This window comes from Stenella coeruleoalba, assembly GCF_951394435.1.
Source record: "Stenella coeruleoalba genome assembly, chromosome: 3".
Lineage (NCBI taxonomy): Eukaryota > Metazoa > Chordata > Mammalia > Artiodactyla > Delphinidae > Stenella > Stenella coeruleoalba.
Genome location: NC_137148.1, coordinates 95,194,166 through 95,219,812, shown reverse-complemented (window position 1 = coordinate 95,219,812; position 25,647 = coordinate 95,194,166). Strand labels below are relative to the sequence as shown.

Below are 25,647 nucleotides of genomic sequence, written 5' to 3'. Positions count from 1 at the left end.
GCTAGTGGAAACTCTGTAATAACTATTGTGTTTTTGGTGGTGGTGATGATTTTTTTTCAAAGGTCTGACAGCTGCCCTCTTGATATTTATGTGTTTCTTGTTAGGGAGCCCAAGATGCACAACTCTGAGCCTGTAATGAGGAAAAGAAGACAATACAAATAACATGAAAAGGGGCGTGAATTGGATATCGCCAGAGAGACAAATCGCATATTCTATGCTGCTTTAATTGGAAAACAGTTCTTTCAGAGGGTTACTTTCTCTTCAGCTGAGATAATTAAGTCTAGGCTGACACTGGTGACCAGCTCCTGATGATATATAGTCAGTTACTAACAATGTAGCAATTAGTAATCAAAATTTGTATTTCCCAGGTTACCAGGGCACTGGTGAAGAGAAAAGCCATTCTGATAAGGCTGCAAGACAGGCTTCCTAAGGCAGTGTTCACATGGCCTCCACTCCATATCATCTGAGTGGGTTAATTAGATCTGCTTTATTTCAACTCTGTTATAAGAGAGAACATACCTATTGTCTGTGTTTACATTAAAAATACTTTGCAGGCCCCATGCTGGAAAAGAAGTTTCTGCAGGGCTCCCTGTAACTTTTAATGGATTAAATTATATTTTGCTAGTGGTTTGGCATGAGGGTGGTGGGCACAAAATAAACTTGGATATTTTAAAAGCCACTCCATGTGCCTGGCACAAATGCAAGTTTTTTTGAGTCATGATTAATTATCCCTGGCTGTAGCTGAAGGCATTGGAATGAAAGGGACAAGGATTGTAATTTGGATACCATTTGTGTTTACATCAGCGGTTCCCAAACTTGTCTGCTCACTTGAATCACCTGGGGAATCTACTAAAATTTCCAAAGCACACGTCACACTCCCAGGCCAATTCAGTCACAATCTCTGCGTGTGGGACACGGGCATCCTTAATGTTTGACGCTCTCCAGGTGACTCCAATGTGTAGGCAAGTTTGGAAACCAGTGGTTTATGGCCACAGTATGGTCCATTTTCGCACTTAGCTACAGACAGGGCGGCAGGTACTGGTGGAGTGTGGAAAAGAGAACATGCATGTTCCAATAGGTAGCACTTGCCTCCAAGGTTCAAGTTGGAGTTGAAATTCAAATCAGAAACTACTGTCTCCCACCCCAGTGAGAAACCTAGAGCCCCAAGAAGAGGAGCGTAATGTGACCCACCCAACAGGAGAAGCAACTTCACAGTGGTTGAAATAGGCTCTCGGGAGAAGGGAAACCAAGGAAGGAAGAAACAAGCCTTTGCCCCCATCTCAGCACCTAGCTCAGTGTTTGTTGAGTAAACCTCACTCCCCAGAGAGGGGTGCTGGGATAAGGGTGAAGGACACTTTTCATCCATCATATCCCAGTACAGTGGGTACCTCTCCACTCAGCCCTCATCACTCTTCTGATGAAGTCTCCTTCTTTCTCTAGTCAGTGACCTCTGTTCTCTGGGAGAAGTCATTCTGGGAGAGACTAAGGTGACCATTCCCAGAAGAGAACACTCATTCCACTTCTAAAAAGTTGGGCATCCTTTGGGCATGCTTCAGAAGCAGCCTTTGGCCTTCCTTTGCCATGGGACATGAACGCCAAGAAAGGGCAATGGTGCCAAAGAACATGGGGGCAGGAGCCTGCCCAGATATGAACGTGCAAGGGGAGGAAAAGTAAGTTCCCATACACAGCCCTGTACTCTTCCTTATGGAAAATAAAATTTTAAATATGAAGGGGTTTTGCTTTGAGCTCATCTGATTCTTTGTATTTGACTTCATTATGTCCTGCTTTTCTGAGTTGGTTACATTTTTATTTGAAAATTTATTTGAAAGCTAATAAATTAGGCAGCCACTCGTATGGTACACAGGCGGGTTTATGGTGTTGTGAAAACTACCAGCCACCGTGTATCTCCATCTGGGTCACAGATGAAGTTACCACTACTGACACTACAATGCCTATAAACGTCCCTCACCCTCATCCTGTATTGCAGCATATGACCACTGGCTGAGCATACTGTGAGGGGACGGGATCCTGGGAAAAACTGTGGGAATTGGCAGGTAGCAGCAGGCCTGCGTTCCGGGTCTGCCTCTGGAGACACAGATTTAAAAAAATAACTTGTTTCGTTCCAAAAATGAAACACATACATAAGAAAAAAATTCCAAAAAACATAAAAGGGTACAGCATAAAAAGTGAGTTTCTCTCCCACATCTGACCTCCAGTCCTTCTCCCTCAGAGACAGCCACTATTAGTAGTTGCATATGTAACAGAACTGCAACGTTCACAATTCAAAAAAGTCAGTCAGTCCTGACTTGTGTTTCAATTTTCATTTAAAAATTTGCCTCTTTTCAAATCACTGTAGAACTCAATGCACTGATATTTAAAAATACTCAAAGCCACTTGGATCAATATCAACAAATATTTAACAAGTGCCTTCAGTGTACAAAATGTTGTCTGAGCAAGCCATTTCTAATGCGAATTTCACACGTATATATTTCATTTTTCTGGTGTATAATCAACAGATCTAATTGAATGTCTTTGTTCTACATCCTTTTCTCAGAAACAAAGATCATCTCTTCCTTGCCCCCCACCTCCACCCGCTCATTTGTCTTCTCATCCTTTCACAATTCTCTAATTCGAGATCTGTTTTAAGCCCGCACATCTGGGTGGGTGGTACGTTCTGGCCAGAGTACTATCTCGCATACCTTCTCCAGATGGATTGGCTTAAGGGTCTCATATTCCCCAAAGAAATAAAACTTCTCTGAGTTGCAGAAAAAGAGGAACTGCAGTGTTTTCTGCTTGAAGACACGGATGTGTGGAAGGATGAGAGACGGTCCATGACAGAGCTGACATCCGCACCCACATCTTGTCTTCAACCCCACTCTGTGCCCCACTGAAGCGTTCTGCGCTGATTGCAGATGAGAGGCCCATAGCCCTCTCCAACTCCAGCCAGCAACATCTGTACGTCTTCTCTCCGGCTGGCTGGCCCAGCTGCTCTGGTGTCGGGAGAAAGTTATGAGTCACTGGTAAGGGATGTGAGACAAGAGTGGAGTTAAATCATCTCCTGGGGTCTGTATGTCATTGGCAATTGAGCCTTAGTAACAAGCCAGTGGATGACATGCATCCCCAGGAAGGCCACACACCAGAGCTTAACTCTGTATCCCACACTTCAAGACCTTCCGTAAGCCTTGCAGAGACGGGAAGAGGCAGGGCAGTATGGACACGGTATGCTCCCAACCCAGAAGGCCTCTGATTATTGCCAGTAATGCTCAGCAGGTTATGACCATCTCTCTCCTTGCATGTACTTTTTTGGCTACTGACCTAGAGCCCCTACAGGCTGGTCAAACTGGGATCTTGAATGAATGAGGCCTAGCCAAAGCCCAAGGACTTCCTCTTCGATCCTTTGACTGCAGGTACATTATTTCATCTAAAGAGACTGAGTCACCAGCAGGATTTTGCTGGACCATCTGTGGTTTCCCGCTCTAAGCAGTGCTTCCTCAGGACGTGGGGGGAGGGCTCATCAGAAGATCCAAGAATCGTAGGCAATCAGGCTCTCCACTGGGACCTCAAATGCTGTCTAGTCTAGCCCCACACCCGATGTCTGCCTCCCACGGACAACACTCCTTCCACCCAAGCCCTCCTCTGGCCTCCCGGCCCCTTACGGGGGCCAGTCCAGGTTTGTGTTACTCGGACTACTAGAAAGGTCCTCCTTATTGTGAGCAGAAATTATCTCCTCATAATTTCTGCCCATTGATCTTAGTTCTACCCTCGTAACTGTCTTCCAGGTTTTTCTTCAGATATCTGAAAATACCTATCCTTGCCCCTTGCATCTCCACTTTTCTTTGCTTTTAACACTGATTCGTCAGAAATTGTTCTGATGCTCTTCCTTGGATTAACATTTATTCATTATTCAGTGAATATTTGCTGGAAGTTCACTGTTCCAGAACGTGGAGATGCAATGATTAACAAGACAAACTTGCCCGTACAAAGCTTATATTCCTAATGGAGTGGAGGGACAGACAAAAACAAATAAGAATATAAATGAAGAAACACCAATTAGGGGCAAATCCATCAGAGAAATTTAGAATAAAGTGATGAAAGAAAAGGCACTGGGCTCTTTTCAGGGTCAGGGAAGGCCTGTTCGAGGATGTGGCATTTTAAGTGAGTTCTGAAGGACAGAAGTGGGCCCGCTACGTGAAGATCGGGGTGGGGAAAGATCATTCCGCGAGGAGGGAGGGGCAAGTCCCTAAGGCAGGAATGAGAGCTCTGTGTTGGAGGAAACCCAAGCTGAGAGGCTGGAGCAGAGTGGGCAATGGTGGGATGGAACAAAATAGGGTCAGGGAGGTAGGTGAAGCCCTTTGCACCCAGGATAGAGGGTTTCAACTGTGTTGTAAATGTAATAAGAAATCACTAGAGAGTTTTATGCAGGGGAGGCCATGACCTGATCTACGTTTTTAAAAGACCATCAGTTGCTGCATGGACAGTAAATGGATGGAGGGCCAAGTGGAAGTAGGGAGATTAATGAGGAAGCTACTGTAGTAGTCCAGGCAGGAGCTGATGGAGGGTCAGATGATCATAGGCAGCATGTAGAGAAGAGGAGAGGTTTGACAGGTGTTTGGGTTGTAGAATCAATGCCAGGATGTTCTCTCTCAGTCCTAGGAACTCTCGTATTTCTTTTTTTTTTTTTTTTTCCCGTACGTGGGCCTCTCACTGTTGTGGCCTCTCCTGTTGCGGAGCACAGGCTCCAGACGCGCAGGCTCAGCGGCCATGGCTCACGGGCCCGGCAGCCCCGCAGCACGTGGGATCCTCCCGGACCGGGGCACGAACCCTTGTCCCCTGCATCGGCAGGCGGATTCTCAACCACTGCGCCACCAGGGAAGCCCTCTCGTATTTCTTTACATGCTTTCTATAAACACTTTGTTAGAGCTGCTCCTGTACTATTTCCTATAGCAGTCTGGGGGCTCCTCAAGGGCAGAACCCCAAGACCGACCCATGACCTGGGTCTCCCCCACTGCCCCAGCACAGTGCTTTGCTGGCTCACATCAGACTCTTGAGTGAATGAACAGATGAGTGAATGAGTCAAGGTGAACCATCAACAAAGGCAGTTTCTTACTTTACTTTCAGTGCCTACACACTTGTAAGATATTTTCTCGCGTCTAATGTTCTTACTGGTAACTCCCAAAACATTAAAGAAATTATCCGTGATGCACAAAAGGAATGCTCCCTTGGAGTAAAAGTACTTGCAAAACATGGAAAAATTACTAATAACGACTCTCAACCTTCAAATACACCTTCTGTGTGAGGAAGGAGGAGGCATCCGTAAGTCCCTCACTTGCAGATGGGGAAGCAGTGCCCCAGTGGGGGTTATCTTGCCCTCGTGCCCTGTAGCACCATGCTCCCTCCTCACTGAAGATTCTGGAGGAGACTCAGCCTTGCTTACTCATTTTAGTGCTGCTGGAAAGGACTGATTTTTTTTTTTTTTTGCGGTACGCGGGCCTCTCACTGTTGTGACCTCTCCCGTTGCAGAGCACACGCTCCAGACGCGCAGGCTCAGTGGCCATGGTTCACGGGCCCAGCCGCTCCGCGGCATGTGGGATCTTCCCGGACCGGGGCACGAACCCGTGTCCCCTGCATCGGCAGGCGGACTCCCAACCACTGCGCCAGCAGGGAAGCCCAGGACTGATTATTAAACATATTCGAGGAGCATGTCTGCCTATTCTTGCCTAACACTTCAGAATGACTTTTCTGTTTTTACTCTTTGGAGAGGTGAAGGCTCTGTGAACTGCACAGGAAGAATATTGCTACTTGAGTAGAACATAATTCTGCCATAGTCTTTTAGTTACTCAGAGTGCAGCGGGGCAATCTCCCCTTCAGGAAGAAGTTCCCGTATTATCCCCTCTCCATGTGTTCCACAGCTGTGTTTTTTCCATCTCACGGCTCAGCCCTTTAGAATCCTCACCAGTGAAAGCCTGGGTGACCCAGATGGACCTCTGTGCTTTCCAGTAACCAGGCGATGAGCTTTCAGAGCCATTTATGCACTTCCTGCACCTCCACTTCCTCCCCGGAAAGGTGAGCCTGTGCCTGCAGGGCTCCTGGGGTGACAGCTGCCCAGGCACGCCTGCTGGGCTGGGCACAGGTCACACACTCACTTTCTCTCTGATTTATCGTGTCCCCTTTGTCTAACCCTCAGCACTTTAATTTGGTTTCTGCCTGTCACACTCAAGCTTATTGAATAATTTCACTTTTCCTCCTGATTCTGGACTCTCTCACAGAAATGGTAATTATACTGATCGTCTGCCGTGCTATTAATTACAGGAATGGTGGTTTATTTATTTATTTATTTTTAGATTCGGAGGCTAATTGCTGGCGGCCATGTGCTGTCTTCCCTCCAGATAATCTAGACTGCAGCGATTAACCTGGTGTCCAGGTTATCTGCTATTAACCATTTGCCTCCATTTTATCCCAGAGTTAGGACTGATGACCATCGTGCCTGATGCCCCCTACCCCTTTAGTAAGGAAGAAAGGAGGGGGACAGTTTGTGGAAGAGCCCCTCAGACAGGAAGGGAAGAGAGTATGCCTTCCTCCTCAGCCACTCCACCCGCCCAAGGTAATAGCTGTCCTCCCGAAATATTCTTGAAATTCAAATTCTTCACGGTATTACTTAATCCTTCAACCTACTGGTGTTGTCCATGGAAAGAAAATCGCAGGTGACTGAAAATTAAAGGCAGGTACATATAACAAAGCAAAGGGCTGACACTGCCAGCCCGCAGTTCCCTCTGATTATAGCGACTAGAGAAAGCCATTACCAGGGTCATTCCATGGGCGAGAGAGAGTACAGGCTGCAGACCTTATGGACATTCCTTTGGAGAAACCACCACCAACTGCACAAAAAAGCCTGGTGAAGTCTTATCCATTTAACCCAGAGAGAGGAAGGAGTGCTGAACTGCCTGTAGCTGGCTGTTCGGTAGGAGGAAAACCCTCACCCAGGAGAGGGCTGCTGCGCCTGGTGAGGCTGTCACCTTCTGCTACTGCTGGACGTCCTAGCTCACTCACGGGAGCCCTGGAGACCCTCTCTACCAAGATCACCTCTACCTTGTGAGCATCACTCATCTTGGGGAAGCCTGCACCCGTCAGTCCCTTGAATGGTTTCCGAGCCTGGGAGCCTGTCACTATGAGCACAGAATAGAGAAAATTAAGGCTAGATGACTCTGTCTGCAGTTCCTAATGTCCGAATTATTCTTGCAAGCAAAGTATAATAGGATATACGGGTTTTTTTTTAATGAAATCAGATTACATTTTTTTAATTCTGTGAGAATCTCACAATACACCAAGGGTAATTAGAGAGCTGCTGGGCTTAGCAAAACCAGTGTTGGGGATTCTGCTCTAACGGATCTCCTCTTCCCTCATTTGTTTTTTATCCTTGTTTTTTAATCTCTTCAGGGACAAGTCTCTTTTTCAAAACCTTTCGAACAGATGTGCTTCAGAATTTAAAATTTTTCAGATTTTAGAAAGGTAGCATGAGACGTATCTCCCAGCGTGGGCAACATCCAGTAATCAAACCCATTAATGTTTTTGCAGTGAAATGTACAAATATTTATCCTAAGAGGGATAAAGTGTCACGCCACTGTAGGTCAAGTTCTGTTGCCCATTGAAAAGGAAAAAACTCTTGGTTTTCGGGGTGGGGCGGGAGATTGTTCTCGTTTTTAATTGCAAATGAGGGATTGTGTACCTGTATTTCAGACGGCAACTTGCTTGTTTTTCTTTAAACTAAAGGAGAAGTGAGGCATTTTAAAAAACAGCTACTGGGCTTCCCTAGTGGCGCAGTGGTTGAGAATCTACCTGCCAATGCAGGGGACACGGGTTCGAGCCCTGCTCTGGGAAGATCCCACATGCCGCGGAGCAACTAGGTCCGTGAGCCACGATTACTGAGCCTGCGCGTCTGGAGCCTGTGCTCTGCAACAAGAGAGGCCGCGATAGTCAGAGGCCCGCGCACCGCGATGAAGAGTGGCCCCCGCTTGCCGCAACTAGAGAAAGCCCTCGCACAGAAACGAAGACCCAACACAGCCATAAATAAATAAATAAATAAAATTAAAAAAAAACAAAAAACCAGCTACTACCACCAAAATAGTTCACCTGTGTGCTGACCACCTTCATCTCAGTGGATGGGGTTCAAATGTTTCTGTGCAGTGACCTTTAAGTCACCTGTGTGCGGAATCAAGTCATCAAGCGGTAGAGATATTTAAACAAACCCATAATTTCCTGGAGCTTACTCTCATTGGCCTTAAGGAAGCATATTTTCAGGATGTTTGGAAATAGCTAGTAATTTCGAGGGTAAGATTTCACACTAAAAACAAATGAACACTTTAGGGAATGGGTAACTAGTAAATAGTGCTTTCTCCACCCCAATTCAAACTGATACTGCTCTAAGTAAATCAAGCCAGACTAATGAGTCCATTTTATGTGTAGAGAACATGAACAAAGCCAATAAAGAAATCATTAATTCCAGAAAGATGTAGTGCTATCCACCAGATGCAATAATAAACTGAAATAGGTTTAAATGTATGGCTTTGCAGTTTCCCAGCAGTTTACTGGGACACAAAGTGGACTTTTTTTTCCTTTCAATAAATGAAATGAATTTCCTAAAGAATATAAGAAAATTGTGGAAATTCAAGAGACAATAGTTCCATCTCATTTCTGTTCTGGGTGTGTCTAGACATACAGAAACATACAGATAGTCCACTGTGTTTGTAGATCTTCTGCTGGTGATAAGTACCAGTCAGCAGTATCATGCTTTGTTATGGAACAGATCCTGAAATGATATTATGTCTCTCTCTATATACAATCAGAAGCTTGTAGTCAAATATAAAGTCTATTTTTGGCTTTCAAGGTACTGGGAGAGCATCAGAGGTCACAGAGAAAGACAAGCAATACAGTGAAAGATGGCATGCGGTAAACACCAGAGAAACGGATTCAAAAAGTTTAGCTCAAGGAAATGTTTTTCACTCCCTGATCTTGAGACTTTTTACCAAAAAAGCAGTAAGAATTTGTAGCGTTCTGTTAAAGTTTCAATCATCCATGCTTGGTGATACTGTTATTTGGGACTGTTATTCAGGAGAGACGTGCAGGTTGTTTTTAATTCTCTCCAAGTCATGTCTGAAGTTGACCTCCCCTTCAAAACCAGGAAGGGTCAGCCACCTGAGCCTGAGAGATATGGCTGGGAGACTGCCGTAGCCACCTGAACCTGAGAGATATGGCTGGGAGATTCTGTTTTCTGTAAACCACACTGACAGCAAACAGAGGAGAAATTACGAGGGGGAGTCATCTTGGCAAGGGGCAGCCATTGCTCTGCTTCGGTTTAAACCAGCTCAGGATTTTGACAAAGGTTCATGGAAAACTCCAGTCGCTAATATCCCTAGTTTGTTCCCTTAAAAGTTGCTCTGCAAGTAACTTTCTAAGGGCTGGTAAGAAGTGCCTTCAGTTTAGGCATATTATGTTTGCCCTCTTTCATCTTTAATGAAATTACAAATGTACAGAAAGCTAGGGAGAATAATGTGACAATAACTCAAAGAATAAATACCAATATTCCCAGCTGTTACCTCAGACTTCTCCTCCCTACACTACTACTTCTTCTTCTGTCATATTCTTAGAAGAAAAAAGTCATCAGATACCATCTTTATTCTGAGTTATATTCTTTAAACCACACTTTGGGTGAAGTGAAAAAACATCCATCCATTCACTACTTGAGACAAATATTTGAAACTCCTTAATCAAAGAGGGAAATGGTCCAGTTTGAAAGTGTCTGAAGTCCAACCAGCATGGAGTTGTCCGTTTCAATGCCCTGCTCTCCAGATCTGGTCCTTCTACCCGATATGTCCCCCCAGCTGCCTCTCCTCTAACTGCCCCAGTCCTCGGTGAACAATCCCGCAACCTGCCAAGGCTTCCTCCAAACAGAGGCCTTCGCTGAGCTTCCCACCTGCGTCCCTCTGCAACACGTTCACCCTCCAGATAGTATTCTCCCCAACAGAACTTTCATTTCTTTTGGAAAAATTATTGTTTGTGTGTTCTATTTTTGGTCAATGATCTGGAACTGTCAGGCCCACCTACTAAACAGCAAGGTCCTAGAGGGTAAGGGATCTATTTTTTCCATCTCTGTCTCAGCACCTAGCACAGGAGCCTGGCTCCCAGCAGAAAGCAGGGAATCAGTGAGAGGGAAAGCAAGCGATGGAAGTAATGAACACCAGGCAGCAAGCCAAGGAGAAATGAATGAGTCTTGGCTTCCTTTCTGAAAGCTGCGTAATGTAGGGACAGAGCTCGGTGCTGGAGCCAGGAGTCCTCAGTGGCGGCTCAGCTTGGCCACTTTTGAGCTGCACCACATTTGGCAAATGATCTCACTTCTCAGGGCCTCAGTTTCCTTAACAGCAGAACAAAGCGGGTATTTGTTTCTGTCTCTGGAGCATATGTTTAAGGTCAGCGCTATTGTAAAAGTTGAGAAAGATGGAGATGGCAAAAAGCTGAGGTGTGACATGGGTAAACATGCTGGCGACTGTGGCAACTTTTTGAGATCAAGGTGGTTTTCCACAGGATATTCTGCACAGATTGCTGAGATCACGCCTAGAACTGCAGAGCCCTAATGAGTCATGAGACTGTACCTGAAAGATCCAAGCAAAGTGCCTTAAATGCACTGTCTCAAGCATTTACAGGATAGGGAGAGCATTGGTAGGAAGAAAGAAAACGATCATAACAAAGGATCACCTGAAAGACAAGACTCGCCTTCTCTCCTCAAAAGATCATAGGTTTACAACCAACTTTTATTTTCCTAAAAAAGAAAATTTTTTTCTAAAAAGACTTCTGAATTCACAGCTGTTTTCTCTCCCCTTTGTGACAGTGGTTTCAGATCAAATTGGAACATCTATTATACACAGTCGATATTTATTATTATACTCCACTGAATGCCATCATCCTTCTCCAAAATGTGTTGGAGTTAGGTCTGTGGCATTTCCCTTTCCTCTGAAATGGGAGCTTATATGTCTCTGTTAATGGCTGAGGAGAACATAAAGATCAAATGCTTTATTAAAAGGTTAGAGCTGTTTTTCTCATTTGCATAAAACTTATACCTTAATGCAGTGTCACCAAACAGGTGGCCAGCGTGACCCCTGAAGACTGGGTACAGTGGACATTTCAACCAGGATCAACGGGCCCAAGTTGTTCCTAACTCCATCTGGGAGGAGTCCTTCTGTGGCCTGGCCGTGCTTGCCGTGGACAGCAGCATCCTCGTCATGCTGCAGCCCTTGAAACAGGGCAGTCCAGGCCAGTGAAGGAAACCTGCTGTTTGAACACTCCTTGATTCCTGAACTGTCCCTCTGGTGCAGGAATAACCAGCCGTCTTCAGCATTCAGCAAGCTGGGGTTTCTGCACCAACGTCTGCTCTCCCACCTCTCTCTGGGCAGAGGTTCCCTACTCGGATTTGAGAGGTACCCAAATCTGTTTATCCTCTCAGCTCCCGAAACAGGCAACTTTGATTTTATCCTTCATAACAGACGTTGTTCTCTTTGGTGTATTTATTTTAAAACATCACTCTTGAGGGGGCTGCAAGCAGGCACGTGGTTCCACTTAACCCAGTGGTGTCACGAGACAATCAATTCCTCCTAAAACCGTGGTTGAAAAGCATTTGCATCTTTCTGTCACCTTAAGCCTGCAATCGCAGGGCCACCAAGTGGAATGAGCCTTCGCATGCCTACACATTTGCAAGCGACTATGCACTCCTTTAATAGATTTATTATTACTGAAGCCATTAGGGACCTTCAGCCACTCTGTCCACGGAAGCATAGATGCATCAACCTATACTCAACTATGATCTTAAGTGCAGTTTCCATTTATGCCAGCCTCTCTCTCTTCCCAGCCTTCCTTCTGTTCCCCTTTCCCTGACATTCTGGGAAGGACATCAACTGTGGCATCACATAGCCCTGGCTTGGCCACCTGGCCTTCTGTTTTTACTGATGTGCTATAGATATTGACTGGACATGTTACTTAACCTCTGTGAGCCTCAGTTTCCTTGTGTGCACAATGGAGAGGATAAGGCCTGGCTCTCTGGATGGCTGTCATATTTAAATAAAATAACACACATGTGTACGTCATACGTAGAAGGTGCTCAGTAAACTTTCACTTCCACCCCACCCTTTCACCGATGTCCACACTGATCTTTTCCTTTGCACCTGTGCGAGTGCTGTGATTCACATTTTTTTAAATCACACAACACGAGCTGTGCCATCCTGAGACAGACTCTCCTGCCTCTCCCAGACACCCACCTCCAGAGCTGGGAAGCTTAGGGGCCGGCAAGGAGAAGAAGAAGAGAGCTGCTTCTCCTGCTGAAGACACAGAACCCCAGCTGCTACTCTGAGAATTTAAGGAATTCCAAGAGAAACTATTCAAATAAGGCAATTTTTAGTATCTCAACTGAAGAATAAACAGACATTTATGGAGGACTACCATTTTTACGTGCAGTATCTCACAGCTAATCTTGAGACGCTATTTTTCCCCACTCTGAAGTTGAGGAAACTGAGGCTCAGAGATCTTCCGCATCTTGCCAGAGGTCCCAGCTAATAAGTGGAGCAGAGGCATTCAAATCCTGTGTTTTTACCCTCTGCTCCCGCTGCCTCCCTGTACGATTAGCGATCGTTTGATTTCTCGGAAAAGCTTTTACGCCAGTTTCAAGTCAGATTTTTAAAGATACTCTCGTTGTGAAAACAAAGATGATGATGGATGAGGTCAGAAGGCTGGAGCAATAAAAATGAAAACGTTATCTTAGCGTAAAACCCGACTAAACTCCGAATATGATTCAGCGGTAATAACGGTGGTTCTCTTTGGCCAGGGTGGAACTACTTAATGGACTTGAACTTTGTCCTGATGTTGAAACTAGACAGAGTCACAGTTCTTTGCTCCAGCCTGACTAACTTCCTACAACTTGTGTGCTCTGCCTATTGCAGTCCCCCAAGAGCAAAGTTGAAGAGAACCTGTTCCATCCCTCCTGTTTGCCACACGCAGTACCACACAGTGACACACTGATGGCTCCTTGAGTTTCCAAACCACATGTAGTTTAGGGGCAACCAGGAAAGGGTACAGAAAAAACCCAGCCCTGTTCTCTTTGGAAAGATCACTGCCCAAGTGCACAGAGCTTGTCCTGCCCCCGCCCTGCCATCATCTCAGAGGGTGGCGGACAGAACCGCCACCAGAGCCCAACCGCATCTCCCGCTGTCTCGAGCTCCAGTACCCCACCCTGCGTCGATGCCTACTCCTCCCGTCCCAGCCCCACACCTCCAGAAGGTGTCCGTGGCCTTGCAGTGTCCGAGCTCAGGGTCACTTCATGTACTATCCTCCTGAGTCACCATCTGGTACCCAATCCTTTCTTCACTAGGGCAGAATCGCCTAGAATTGTACAGTCTCAGAGTCCAGAGGAGTTTGATAGGCCATTATATTTTATATCCTTTCATTTTACTGGTGAGGATGCTAGGAGCCAGTGCAGCTACGAGACTGACCCAGGGTCACACCTTCCATCTATTAATGACGGCATGAATTAATGATTATCTCTGAAACTTCCTATTATGTCAGTAGAAAATGTGCTTTTTAAAAGAAGCATGGCAGCAAATAATTTTCCCCACAGAAAAAGAGAAGCGCCACTACCATGATTCCATCTCCATTTCTAGGCCACACTTAGAGTTACCATCAAGAGCACTTTGCATTTGCAAGTTTCCAGATAAATTATTTTTCTCATCATTACCACTTACTATTAAAATGTTCACTGGATACCAACATTCTGGAAGAATGGTTGTACCAAATCAGATACAAGCTATATCCGTACAGCCAAGTCCAAGTGCAAGTACACTGATGCATTGTCTGCTGCAGTTGGACACACAGAGGGTATGTGGGGCAGCCCAACTGGGTCTTTAAAACAAGCAATGTTCATTCACTTGTGTGTACAGACAATAACTGGGACTTCTATCTACCCCTCATACCCTTGTCGTAGTATAGAAGTCATTGTGTCTGGGACTTCCCTGGTTGCTCAGTGGTTAAGAATCTGCCTGCCAATGCAAGAGACACAGGTTCGAGCCCTGGTCCAGGAAGATCCCACATGCCGCGGAGAAACTAAGCCCATGCGCCGCAACTACTGAGCCTGCGCTCTAGAGCCCGCAAGCCACAACTACTGAAGCCTGCATGCCACAACTACTGAAACCCGCGCACCTAGAACCTGCGCTCCGCAAGAAGGGAAGCCACGGCAATGAGACGCCCGCGCACTGCAATGAAGAGTAGCCCCCACTCACCGCAACTAGAGAAAGCCTGCGCGCAGCAGCAAAGACCCAACACAGCTAAAAAGAAATGAAAAAAGAAAGAAGTCATTGTGTCAGCAGAGCATAAAGCAAAGGGGATGTCACGAGAACCAGAAATGATTATGAAGTCAGATAATCAGGTCACAAATGGCCACATCTTACTTCTGATTAATCAGGTTAATTTCACAAGAGCCACTACTACCGAGAAGCCATGACAAACCCACCTGGCCAGAGTACGCCTCACACTTCCCCAATACTAGTTCTAATCCTCTGCCCACTACTCCCCAAATCCTGCCCCAGAAAATTGTACTTGGGCTCACAAACTGGTAGGACTTGGCCAAAGGTGACTCACAGAGAAGAAAAAACTAAGTTAGGTGTCAACATTTAGAGAAAAAAAAAAAAATAGGAGGTTTAACATACAACTCCAGATTTCTGGCTTCTTAAGAAATAAAAATAAAAATCAGAGAGCTGGCTTTGCGGGCCAACACTGCACAGGGCCTGCACTTCAGAGCTGAACAGCAGGTGCCCAGAGTAGAGGGGCTGGCCCTCCCCCAGTGGAAACATTCCCACCATTGTCTTAGGAAGCCTTTTTTACCCATTAACCTCACCTGCCTGTTCTTAAGGTTTTCCAGTGAATTTTCTGGGGTGGAGAAGAATAGGAATATCACTTTTTAGTGATGGTGTATTTTACAGAGGTCATTTCTCCTCAGGCTAAGAGTTATGGGAGGCTGAAACAATTTAGATGGACAATTCAGGCATAATGAGCTTCTTTTTGAAGTAAACGTTTTTGTTTAGAATCCTCATGTTGACAGTCTTCCCATGATCTAATTTTCTGGGTAGCTGATTAAGTCTAAGTCATTTTTAGCCTCTACAAGCACAGTCACAAAGAGAGAAATCGACAAGTGTCTGCAGATGCCTATAACTGTGCTATATGTGGGTACCGCTTTACAAAGTTTCAAGATCGCTTCAACCACCTCGTAGCGGTAGCCCAGCTAGCTCCAGATTTTGAACGCAGTGGAAAGTTCTTGTTTGTTTTTGTTCTGCTGGGCTAGCGCACGTCTGCGTGCTAAGGTCTTAGCAGGGAGACTCAGCCCCTGTTCAGCAGGATGGAAAATGACAATGTGATTGATTGGGATCTCGCCACAAAGTAATCATTTCAACAGGAAAATATACTGTCTACATATTTACAAGGGTTAGAGCCCAAAGTTGTGTAGGAAGGGAATAATACATCAAAACCTCAGCTGAAGAAAATTATAAAGCGTTCGTATGGAATGGCCAAGATGAACCGGGACTGCCAGAACACTTTCACCCACATGATGTACATGTTAACAACCTGATGATACGATGACAGGAAGACACATAAAACAGATATTTTTCCTGGCAGAGAGCCCTTCTGTAAACCTGGAGATATTTAAATAACCCATCTTAGCCATGATCCTGGCTAGGATGAGGATTGAAAAAAAGCCATTGGATTGCATAACAGATTTCTTATGCATGCATTGCTCTTCCTGCCAGCTTCTGGGTTGAGAATGTTGCATCAATCCATGCAATCTTAAGATGGAAAAAATTAAAACTGGGAGACAGACTAAAATAGCAGGACTCTGTCTCGTTAGCTTTAGGACATCTGTACAAAGATGAATGCAGTTATGGGAGGATACAGACTCCTTTGTCATGTCAAGAAAAATGAATCTTTAAAAGTATACCTGTATTCCCAAAGATTTCTAACGGAATGAGGATCAGCCTTTTGAGTCTCCATTATTCTTCCACGGCGTGCTGCAAACTCTCTGAGGTAATAGGCTTCTGTATAATACTATAATACTGCTCTTGAGCCCTCGGTAAATGTTGCCACTTCCTCTTCCCCGTATACTTTCTGACTGGTGGCTGGTTTAAGTTTTACTCTTTTTTTTTTTTAAAAAATGTTTTACTTGCTCTTGTGACTGATTTCTCGCCTTTAATGTTACACTGAACAGAAGCTACGACAAGCAAAATCAGGGCACCACAGAGCTTCTTCCCTTTGGTTTTAGATTCTCCAGAATAGGAAGAACTAGCAAATGAATGAATGGACCGGTGCTTTTCACCTGTCTGTAAATACATGTTCGTGTCTCTTGGTTATGGACCGCCCTTGTGAACAAGTAATTATTTAAAGTTTAATTTTCATCTACACATCAGAGATGGAGATATGGAATTGCTCAGGCTTTTCTCTCAACCTCTCTCCCTCTTTGATTTTCAAGATAAAGCACATTAATTAATGTGCACTTTTCGACTGAAGAAATGATTAAGACCCAGCTGTGTCTGTGAAATTATCAGTTGGGATGCAACACTCGGGACTTGTTAATGCTTTTTTTGGCAACGAAGAAGAGAGACACAGGTATCTCATATTAAGTGTGTTCTAAAAAGCATAAGTTAGCAGTTTGTTTGCCAGATTAACTTTCAAAGACATCTAAGTTACTAAGTTTGACTTTATTACACACCAATCTTAAATGATTGATGTACTACTGTGAAATAGCTTTGCTCAAAACAAGACCTTTGGCAGTCTACTTCAAAGGCTTTACTAAGATAAAAAGATAGCCCCATTTTACATTAATTTCCCTGATAGATCAACACTTATTTGAAATATGCCTGAGAATTATGCAATATGTACTGTCTTACGAGTTTCCTTTCACTGTATCCAGCAGCCCCATATGGGAATGTTTTTACTTCTAAGATTTAGAAGAATTTTTTCTACACATGAAGAGCATCTTTAAGAAAATGCAGATGGGTAAAACAGTATATTGGCATTTTTATTCACTACTGTTTCATTGCAAGGTAGTATCTGACACTAAAATATACAGAGATATGTTTAAAAATCAACAATACTATTTCAGGATGTGGTTTCAGGTGGTCCCTATAACATTCTCCACAGAGTCTGAAAGGATCCATTTATTTCTTTTTGAACGTAGATTCTGTGATTTTATTTATGTCTAAGGTCACTACAGAATTACTACAGAATTACATAAATGAGTGAAAATCTCAACTAAGGGGTCAAGCAGGTAATGGAAATCAGTGAACTGGGCCAGTAGAGTGGGGACGGGGGTTGGTGAATGGGAGCATGGTGCTTGAAGGGAACTGACATTTAGGTCATGATATCAGATATTTAATTTTTCAATATTGGGCAACTACTTCAAAATTGTGGAAGATTCTGGGCTGCCCAAACAACTCATGTCTGGGGATGGCATGCTGCTATAAACCTGCTGAGAAGAAAAAAGATGTATTTACCTTAAAAAAAAAAAAAGCTTTCTAAATCATCCACATTTTGTGGAATGCTATTTCGTGACTGTGAAATAGCCACCCACAATGGCCTAACACCGACTCAGGACAAAGCAGTTAAGGCTCCGAGTTACTTGTTTGGTAGAAGCTTTGCAAAAGGGCCCAGATGCATGGGGAAGGAGGCTGCAGTGGGTAATGGACACGGGTTCCTTATGCAAAACACTGTCATCGGTGAATTCACAGTGGAAGAGACAGGAAACTGGAGCCCCTTTCTCTAAAATGTATCTTCAAGCCCGTTTCATTTTATGGAGTGGAATAAAGCTGACTTGTAAAAGAAAGAAAGAAAAAATCCCTTCTTTGCTCTTTGGCAGGGTGAAGTAGAGAAATAAAGTCTCCCCGCTGAACTACTATGAGGTCAGAAGCCTTGCTGCTATATTTCACACTGCTACACTTCGCTGGGGCTGCTTTCCCAGAAGATTCTGAGCCAATCAGTATTTCGCATGGCAACTGTAAGTATCCACAATCTCACTCTCACTCTCACTCTCTCCCTCTGTGGGCACTTGAGCCTGCGTCAACAGGCAAAACATACAAATTAAACATTTCATGAAACAGGAAACTTGTTAGTCACTTTAACTTGTGTGGATGGCAGAGGTAGATAATTCAAGTCTAGCCAAAATTGGTGGGATGACTGTTCTGTAACTCCAATAAACGTGGTTGTGAGGATTTGAGACATCCCTCGATACCTCCGATGAAGTCTCAGTTACTACAAGGAGGCTGTGATCATGCCTGGAAACCAGCTATGGGAGAACATCACCGTCATCTGGGTGTTGCCAGTACTCCACATTTTCATAAGTAATTACGACAGAGGCATTGTTACAAGATAACAGAAAAGAAGACTGTTTTTGAGTACTTCAGAGACAAAAATGAACTTTTGTTTAGACTTAGAAGTTTCATCATTGCTAGATTTGGATAGAGAGATTCTGAATTCATAGTAGACTGACTTTTACTGCTTATAACTTTCTTTTGATCTCTGCTTCATTGTCAAGGGTAGAAAGCAACATGATGAAAAAGTCAGTTTCCTCTTCAAAAAGAGGAAAGTTCTACCTGTGTGTGGGATGAAATAGACAATTACTTTTTTTTTTCCTTCTCTCCAAAAGATAAAATATTTTGTCACAGTAAAAGTGAAAGCATTTTACCCAAATATCTATCTTCACAGTAATAATCTCCAAACACTGAAGGAACCTTAAAAAAGTATTTGACAGTAATACTAGGATACTAAAGAGATCTACCCAGCTTTCTGCTGGACGGTCTAGGTTGTAAAAGGAAATAATTTTATATGAAGGGGAGGTGTCAAGCCTTGACAGCTTTGAGAACAAAAGTCAGGGTATGACTAAGGACCAAACTGTGTAGTTTGAGACCATCATTCTTGAAGTGGCAGAGTCCACCTAACTTAAGGTACCAAACCTTAATAAGCATTTATTGATGTCCATTTGAGGCAGGTATTCTATCTTTGGTGCCCCTGTACTGAAGACACCCCGGGCCCAAATGTGCTGCTTCAGTGGACAGTCAAATCTTTGATAGGAGAGAGACATGAGTTGTTTTAGCAACCTCCTTGATCAGTGGGTTAATGAAATTTCAGAGCAGTGAGGAAAAAGCACAAGACAATCCCATACTAAGCTTGATTGTGAGTGAAATATACTGAGGCTCTCTAGTAAGAGTGAGTCATGCTCAGATGCTACAGGGGTTTAAGGTGTAGGGGTCTGAGCATACAACTGTGAATGGATTACAAGTCATTATTTCCACCCCTCTCACCCCCAAAACAACTGCCTTTTAAGTGTGACTCATCTCTCTTTTCTCCTTAGTTTCTCTGGAGGATTGCCAGTGCTCTGGAGATTGTAGGTTTAAAGGCAGAGAGATTTTTGAGGTGTAGGTATTTCCAAAGGTCAAATATTATGACAAATTGCCCACTCTCAGCTAAAGGGGAATTGCAGAAAAGGAGAAATACGCTCACTGACTCTCCAGGTCAGGGAAAATTCCAGATCACCCGACTGGCTACACTCAGTTTGACCCTGTCCTGTCAAAGCCCCCATTTCTGTGAGATTAGCCAATTGCTTAACTCAAGAGCGAACTTCCCACAGTTCCTAGAATGCCAACCAACCTAGCGGGGCTGCCTTCAATAGTAGATTATTCCAACTGGACGCCTGTGGAGACTGTATTTTTCTTCTGGCTCCTGGATGAGGGCTCTTGCCTCCAGACCACATTGCCTTTGTGGTGATTGATGGGAAGGCTGCTTTGAAATAGTTTTGTCCGGAGACAAGATCTTTGGCAGACTGCCCCTCGGGCCTTAGCACTCTAAAGATGAAAAGAAAACTGTGGATGAAAAGAGCACCTTCATGTAAAGGGTTCACTGGCAAGTTTAACCCCCAGAAAGAAGGACAAGTCAGAAAGAGTGACACTTAGAAATCTAAGCCCAGTCTTATTAGCATCAGGAAATGAAACTGTAACTTGATTATCCTTAAAGAGGACTCTTCTATCACAGCATTTCCTAAAATAACAGACTGGAAAATGGTGGCCCGGTTGGACTTAAATATGGTTTTGTTTTGTGGCTGCCCCCCTCCTCTCCCTGCCCTGTCAACTCTTGGCTTCATTTCCTTTCCCCTCTCTTGCCCCATGTCCTCTTTTCACAGATACAAAACAGTATCCGGTGTTTGTGGGCCACAAGCCAGGACGGAACACCACACAGAGGCATAGACTGGACATCCAGATGATCATGATCATGAACAGAACCCTCTACATTGCTGCTAGGTGAGCCACCTTTTCCTCACGTTTGCCTTCAGAGCAAGCCAAGGGTCCTAATACCTAAATGTCCCCGCTATGCATCGTTTTAAAGATCCCCAACAGAGTGTTCTTTAATTTAAAGTCTACTTTAGTTTGTCAAGCAGTCATGCTTTCAAGATTTTCTGTGTCTGCTTAACTTTATTATGTGGATTTGGGTAGAAATAATGGCATATTTTGGAGCTTAGACTCAAATAATCCACTGTTTATCTTGAACATCGTATATATATACAAATATTTGCTCAAGCACAGAGTAAAGTGCTTCTCTCCTTGATACTTACTAAATTAAGTTGAATGTGTAAACATGTATCGATTTAAGTTCAATGAGTGTGTGGGTGTGTGTATATTAATCTTGTGTTTTTGCAGCTAATGTATAGTATATATCATTACTTTAGCAGTAGCCATCCATTTTAGAAGATTTTGATTTGGATCTAGTTAAGAAAACACTTATCCACTAGGGACATGTCATTTAAACAGACCATGTCTTAAGGCTGCATGGCACGGTAAGAATACTGCCCAGACAGGAATTACATGCATTAGGCTTTTGTTTCACCTCTAATCTTAATTCACCTGGACCACAACTTCTCTGGCTGTGTAAGTGTCCTCTGTTAAATGAGAGACTAGATTAGATGATCTTAATGAAGTCCTTTGGGATTCTAAAAATACATGATTTCCCATCTGGGGGTGTGTGTGCAGCTCATTCAAAATATAAAGTATAACCTGGGTCTAGCCTGATGAATCGTTTTACACTGGGAAGGAGAAATAGAGATTATGTTTGTAGTACCTGTTTGGCTGTGAGCACAGGCAACAAACAGGTAAGTAACAACACTGCTGGATTCCTTCAAAGCACTTAAATGTCCTGAAAATACAAGCTATACAACATAAAGTAAAAATCCACTGGCTGGATTAAAATATCCTACGAGTACCCTACATTTGGTCACAGGGAGCAACGCCAAAGCACTTTCTAAAATTTTTACTTCACAAATACTTATGTAGTACATATTGGTTGTATGTGCTATATAAATTGCAAATACAGTTGTAAGTCCTTTATAAATGTTAATCCATTCAATCCTGGAAAAAAACCTATGAGATGGAACTATTATCATACCCATGTCTTACAGGAGGAAACCATGTACAGAAAGGTGAAATGACTGGGTCAGAATGACAGAGGCAGGATTTGAACTGGAATGGTCTTGCTCTAGAGTCTGGGTCACTACTCCCTGTACTCCGCAGCCTACTGAGCCGTAGAAGCGGTACTATTTGTCCTGGCTGATAACCTTCTCATAGCTGTTGCCCAAGAACATGGCCATTGTAGGTATTCATTAAAAAGCAATCCAATGAGTCCTGAGTAGCCGCCTCTCTGGGAGAGTTATCAGCTCCTTCTTAAATCCCATTTTTAGTTTCCTAAATGTAGCAAGTCTGGAAGATTACATTTGTACCCAATTAGCTAAAGGATGGTCAAAACAAATGATTAAACATTGCATCTGTGAGAAATAGGTTGACTCAAGAATCTTCTATGAATTGCTCACTTTGCAACTGAGTCTTTAGGGGAAAAGAAACATTATAACAGACTGCGCTTGTGCCTGATGATTTAGCATGGGTGGGAACTGCAGGCCTCGGTGGGCACCTGAGTTAGGAGCAAGGTGCTATGCAGACTTCAAAGTAACCATTACTACAGCTTGTTAAAACCAAGACCGTTTTATCGTAACTCCCTACCCCAAGAAAAGGAGAAAGGAGAGAAGGAAAAAAAAAAAGGGAAACACATTCACTTTTTTAACACCATAAAATAGACTGTCTTTGGTTAAAGGTCAAATTTGTAACAGCCTAGCATTGACATGTTGGTTTTCACTCTACGTGCAGCCACTTCCCTTCAATATACACCCCTGGAGAAGTTCCTAAATGATTTCTGTGGTCGCTGTATTTAGGGTCCCTCCTCTCCCTTTAATTTCAGGTTTCCCAACAGTGCCCCGAGAGATCCATTCTCAGGCAGCAAGTAACACGATTTAAAGTGAAATCCTTCCCCCACGCTGAAGTCATGGCAACACAGTTCAGTGGTACTCACTGAAGGGGGGAAGAGGAAGTCCTTGGATTAAGTCAGTTTGTGTTCAAATAGCTTAATTCAGTGAGAGCAGGGTATGAACCCTGGGATGCACACACTGGTGCTGGGGAATAACCCCTGACCCTGGTCTGTGGTTTAGCATCCAGTGTCGTTCTGTTTGCTGGGCAATGTGATCTCTTGGAGATTGAAAAAGATTGCCACTGTCCAAAAGGAGATTTCATTCACAGAATTTTATAGTTAAAAGGCTCCCCCATTCTTCTAGACAATGTGTGTCAGCAATCAGAAGCAAGTCCCATCCAGAGCCCAGGGACTGAGTGAAGCTTGATGGGAAGAAGGCTTTTCAGTTCTGCTTTATTATTATCCATTTTGTAAATTCTTCTTTTTTTGTTGTTTAATCTCTGAACTGCTAATTAACATAAACAGGCCATGCCAAAAGGGGGCAATCTAAGAGCTTTCTGAGGAATTGCCAATATTAATCAGTTGTTAGTTTACAATTCATATGTTCAGCTCTTACTAAAGTTTTGAGGAGAGACAGGGCCAGGAAAAACCTCGAGTCATCTCAAACCTAATACCAAAGTAATAGGCAATTCCATTCCAATAATGAACCTGACCTACAGCACCACCAATAGAGTCAAACAAGAGATAAAGGAATGCCACAAAACTGCCTTGGAATTAAAGGGCAGGGCGATTCTGGCACCCTATTGAAGTCTGAAGAACTTCCCAATTCAGCAATTTACAAAACAGGCTCCCCTTTCTCCCCCTCACCACCCTTACACACACACACACACACACACACACACACAGACACACACACTCACTCTCTCTCTCTTTCACAGTCCAGGAGCAAGCAAGGGAATGTTGTAGGCCAACTGCCTTGCCCCCTTTTATTTTCACAGGAGAGAGCCTGTTTTTATTTCCATTTTTCTCTGTTGTACTTTCCCTAAAAGCAGTAGCAAACAGATTTCCAAAGAACTGGGGGGAAAAGAATTGAAGTGAATCCTGACAGCAGATTCCTTTCTTTTTTCTTTCTTTCCTTCTCCCCTTTCCGTTTCTTTTAAGTAATGAGGGGGCTTGAAAGTCTGCACTGGAGCCTTGAGGTCTTGCTTTAAAGCTGTGGGTAATTTTCCAGCCCCAGGACTTCCTGCATTTTAGAAAAAGTCAATGTTATTTCAAGGGAAAACGAGCTGTTTTGCTTTCCCTCACTAGCCCCCCATCTCCCCAGTTGAGTGTAGTTCTTTTCTTTCCTTTATTCTGAATTCCAGACAAAAACGCCCTTGTACTCAGTTCACACAGAAGGGGATGTTTAAATATAGCCCCACACCTGAGCTGCTGATTCTGTTTCTCCCCTTCCAAGGGGAGAATGGCAGCAAATCATAAAGTCAACCAAATTCTCAGCAAAACAGGAAGGTAAACAGAAGCAAGAAATGTAAACTTTAGCTCAAGTACATTTTAGACCTTAATTGACCATCATCGTGTGAAAAGAGAGAGCGGCTCCTGGAAACAGTTTTACTTTTATCGTCTTCCATCTTCTCAAATTATCAAAGCTAAGGCTGAAAATATGTTGTCTAAAAAGAGATGGAGATGAGCTTTTTGTTAGCTCCCTTGATGAACAACTGTAGCGTGTTGAATACCATGTGAAAGGGCATGCGAACCCATCTGTGTTCCAGTTTGGAAGCCTATTCAACTTTCAGACATCTCCCACTAAACTACATATATACAGATGTTATAGTTCTATGATGAGAGAGACGACTGGAAAGTTTTCATAAAAGGTGTCCCTTGTGGCAAGATGCCACATTTTGTCAGAAGATGCTGCATGTCAGCCAGAGGCATCTCTTGGAGGCTGAACCCTCCCCTTTTTCTTGCATATGCATGTTTTGTTTTTAATAACATGGATGTGGGTTTATCTGCCTTGAATGAGATATATACTTGTATTCAGGAGAAAATGAACGATCTTGACTCTTGTGTTTGACGTTGTATTAATATTTCTTTGTTTATAGGGACCATATTTATACTGTTGATATAGACACCTCACACACAGAAGAAATTTATTGTAGCAAAGTAAGTAGTTTTCAAACCTTCTTTCTGAAATGAAGGACCTTAGGATAGTTCTTGAAGAGAATATGTATTTTAAAGGCATTGATTGAGATGACATGGCTTATAATAATTTGGAACATTCTGTGAAGTCCTAATTTGGGGGTAAGTTAGGGCTTAATACGTACCCAGAAATGGTTATGTACGTCATATTTTATTCATCAATTATGTGTGCATGTACACTTTAGAGTTTTAGGTAATTGCTAAATTGTTTTAATAAAATATTGGATGTTTGTCCTGGAAAATATCAGTTTTCATATGGAAACTTTTGTCGTACAAACGTTTCACTGTTATGTTTCCATATCTTGCAATACTAAGTTTGAGTTGACTGTTGTGGTTCAGGAATTTGATAATTACCCATTTCAGACACACATAAAATATAACCTTAAGCCTCCCTTGTAACTCCACATGGAGGTATTTTAGTTAATAAAATCCGCCCCAGAAGTAGATGATCCCTTCAGCCCATGAGTTTATGCGAAGGAGTATAACCTGAATTAAATCATTGTCAACCTAAAGTGAATGTCTCCTTTATGTTTAAGAAAATGACTTCCATATTTTAAGAAAAAGGCCTGCTTCACGGAAACTGATTTATCAAGTGAAAAAGAAGGGCAAGGACATGTATTTTATCAAAATGAGCGTAATTTAGCAAGTTAATGTGGAGATTTTATGTGAAATGTCCATCCACGCTGTTGTTTATTCTTCTTTCCTTTTTCCTTCATCTTCATCTCAAGGAGAAGAAGATCATTTTGTAGTTTAATGAATAGATAGGGGTTCAAAATTAAATGAACATTTCCACCTCTAATCTTTTGTTGTTATGGTGAATTAATCATGGAGAAAGGGTGCGGAAAGCTTTCAATAAATATATGTTCAGCCTCTAGTCTCCCCCAGGGAACTCTTACTTCTAAAATCAAATGCAACAACCTCTGGGTTCTAATTGATTTCTTTCTTGATCACTGCAGAAACTGACATGGAAATCTAGACAGGCCGATGTAGACACATGCAGAATGAAGGGAAAACATAAGGTAGGCAATTTTCATTTCTCCTGCAGCTGCCACTTTGGGTTAAGTCCTTGACTGTTATCTCTAGCCGTAGACCGTCATG

At 43.4% G+C, this 25,647-nt stretch overlaps 1 protein-coding gene and 1 long non-coding RNA gene across 3 annotated transcripts in view; one reads left to right on the top strand and one right to left on the bottom strand.

Annotated features, from left to right (window-relative positions):
- LOC307184706 overlaps positions 1-25,647 on the bottom strand; it is a 169,953-nt gene that overhangs the window by 88,237 nt on the left and 56,069 nt on the right. The window lies entirely within an intron of this gene.
- The window catches only part of SEMA6A (semaphorin 6A), a 126,272-nt gene that overhangs the window by 47,914 nt on the left and 52,711 nt on the right, over positions 1-25,647 (top strand). For both annotated transcript variants that reach the window (XM_079918381.1, XM_079918380.1), the window contains exons 2-5: positions 17,933-18,070; positions 20,249-20,366; positions 24,453-24,513; positions 25,506-25,568. In XM_079918381.1, the coding sequence (XP_079774507.1) occupies positions 17,971-18,070; positions 20,249-20,366; positions 24,453-24,513; positions 25,506-25,568 (342 nt within the window). In that variant the 5' untranslated portion in view covers positions 17,933-17,970. The remainder of the gene's footprint in view (positions 1-17,932; positions 18,071-20,248; positions 20,367-24,452; positions 24,514-25,505; positions 25,569-25,647) is intronic.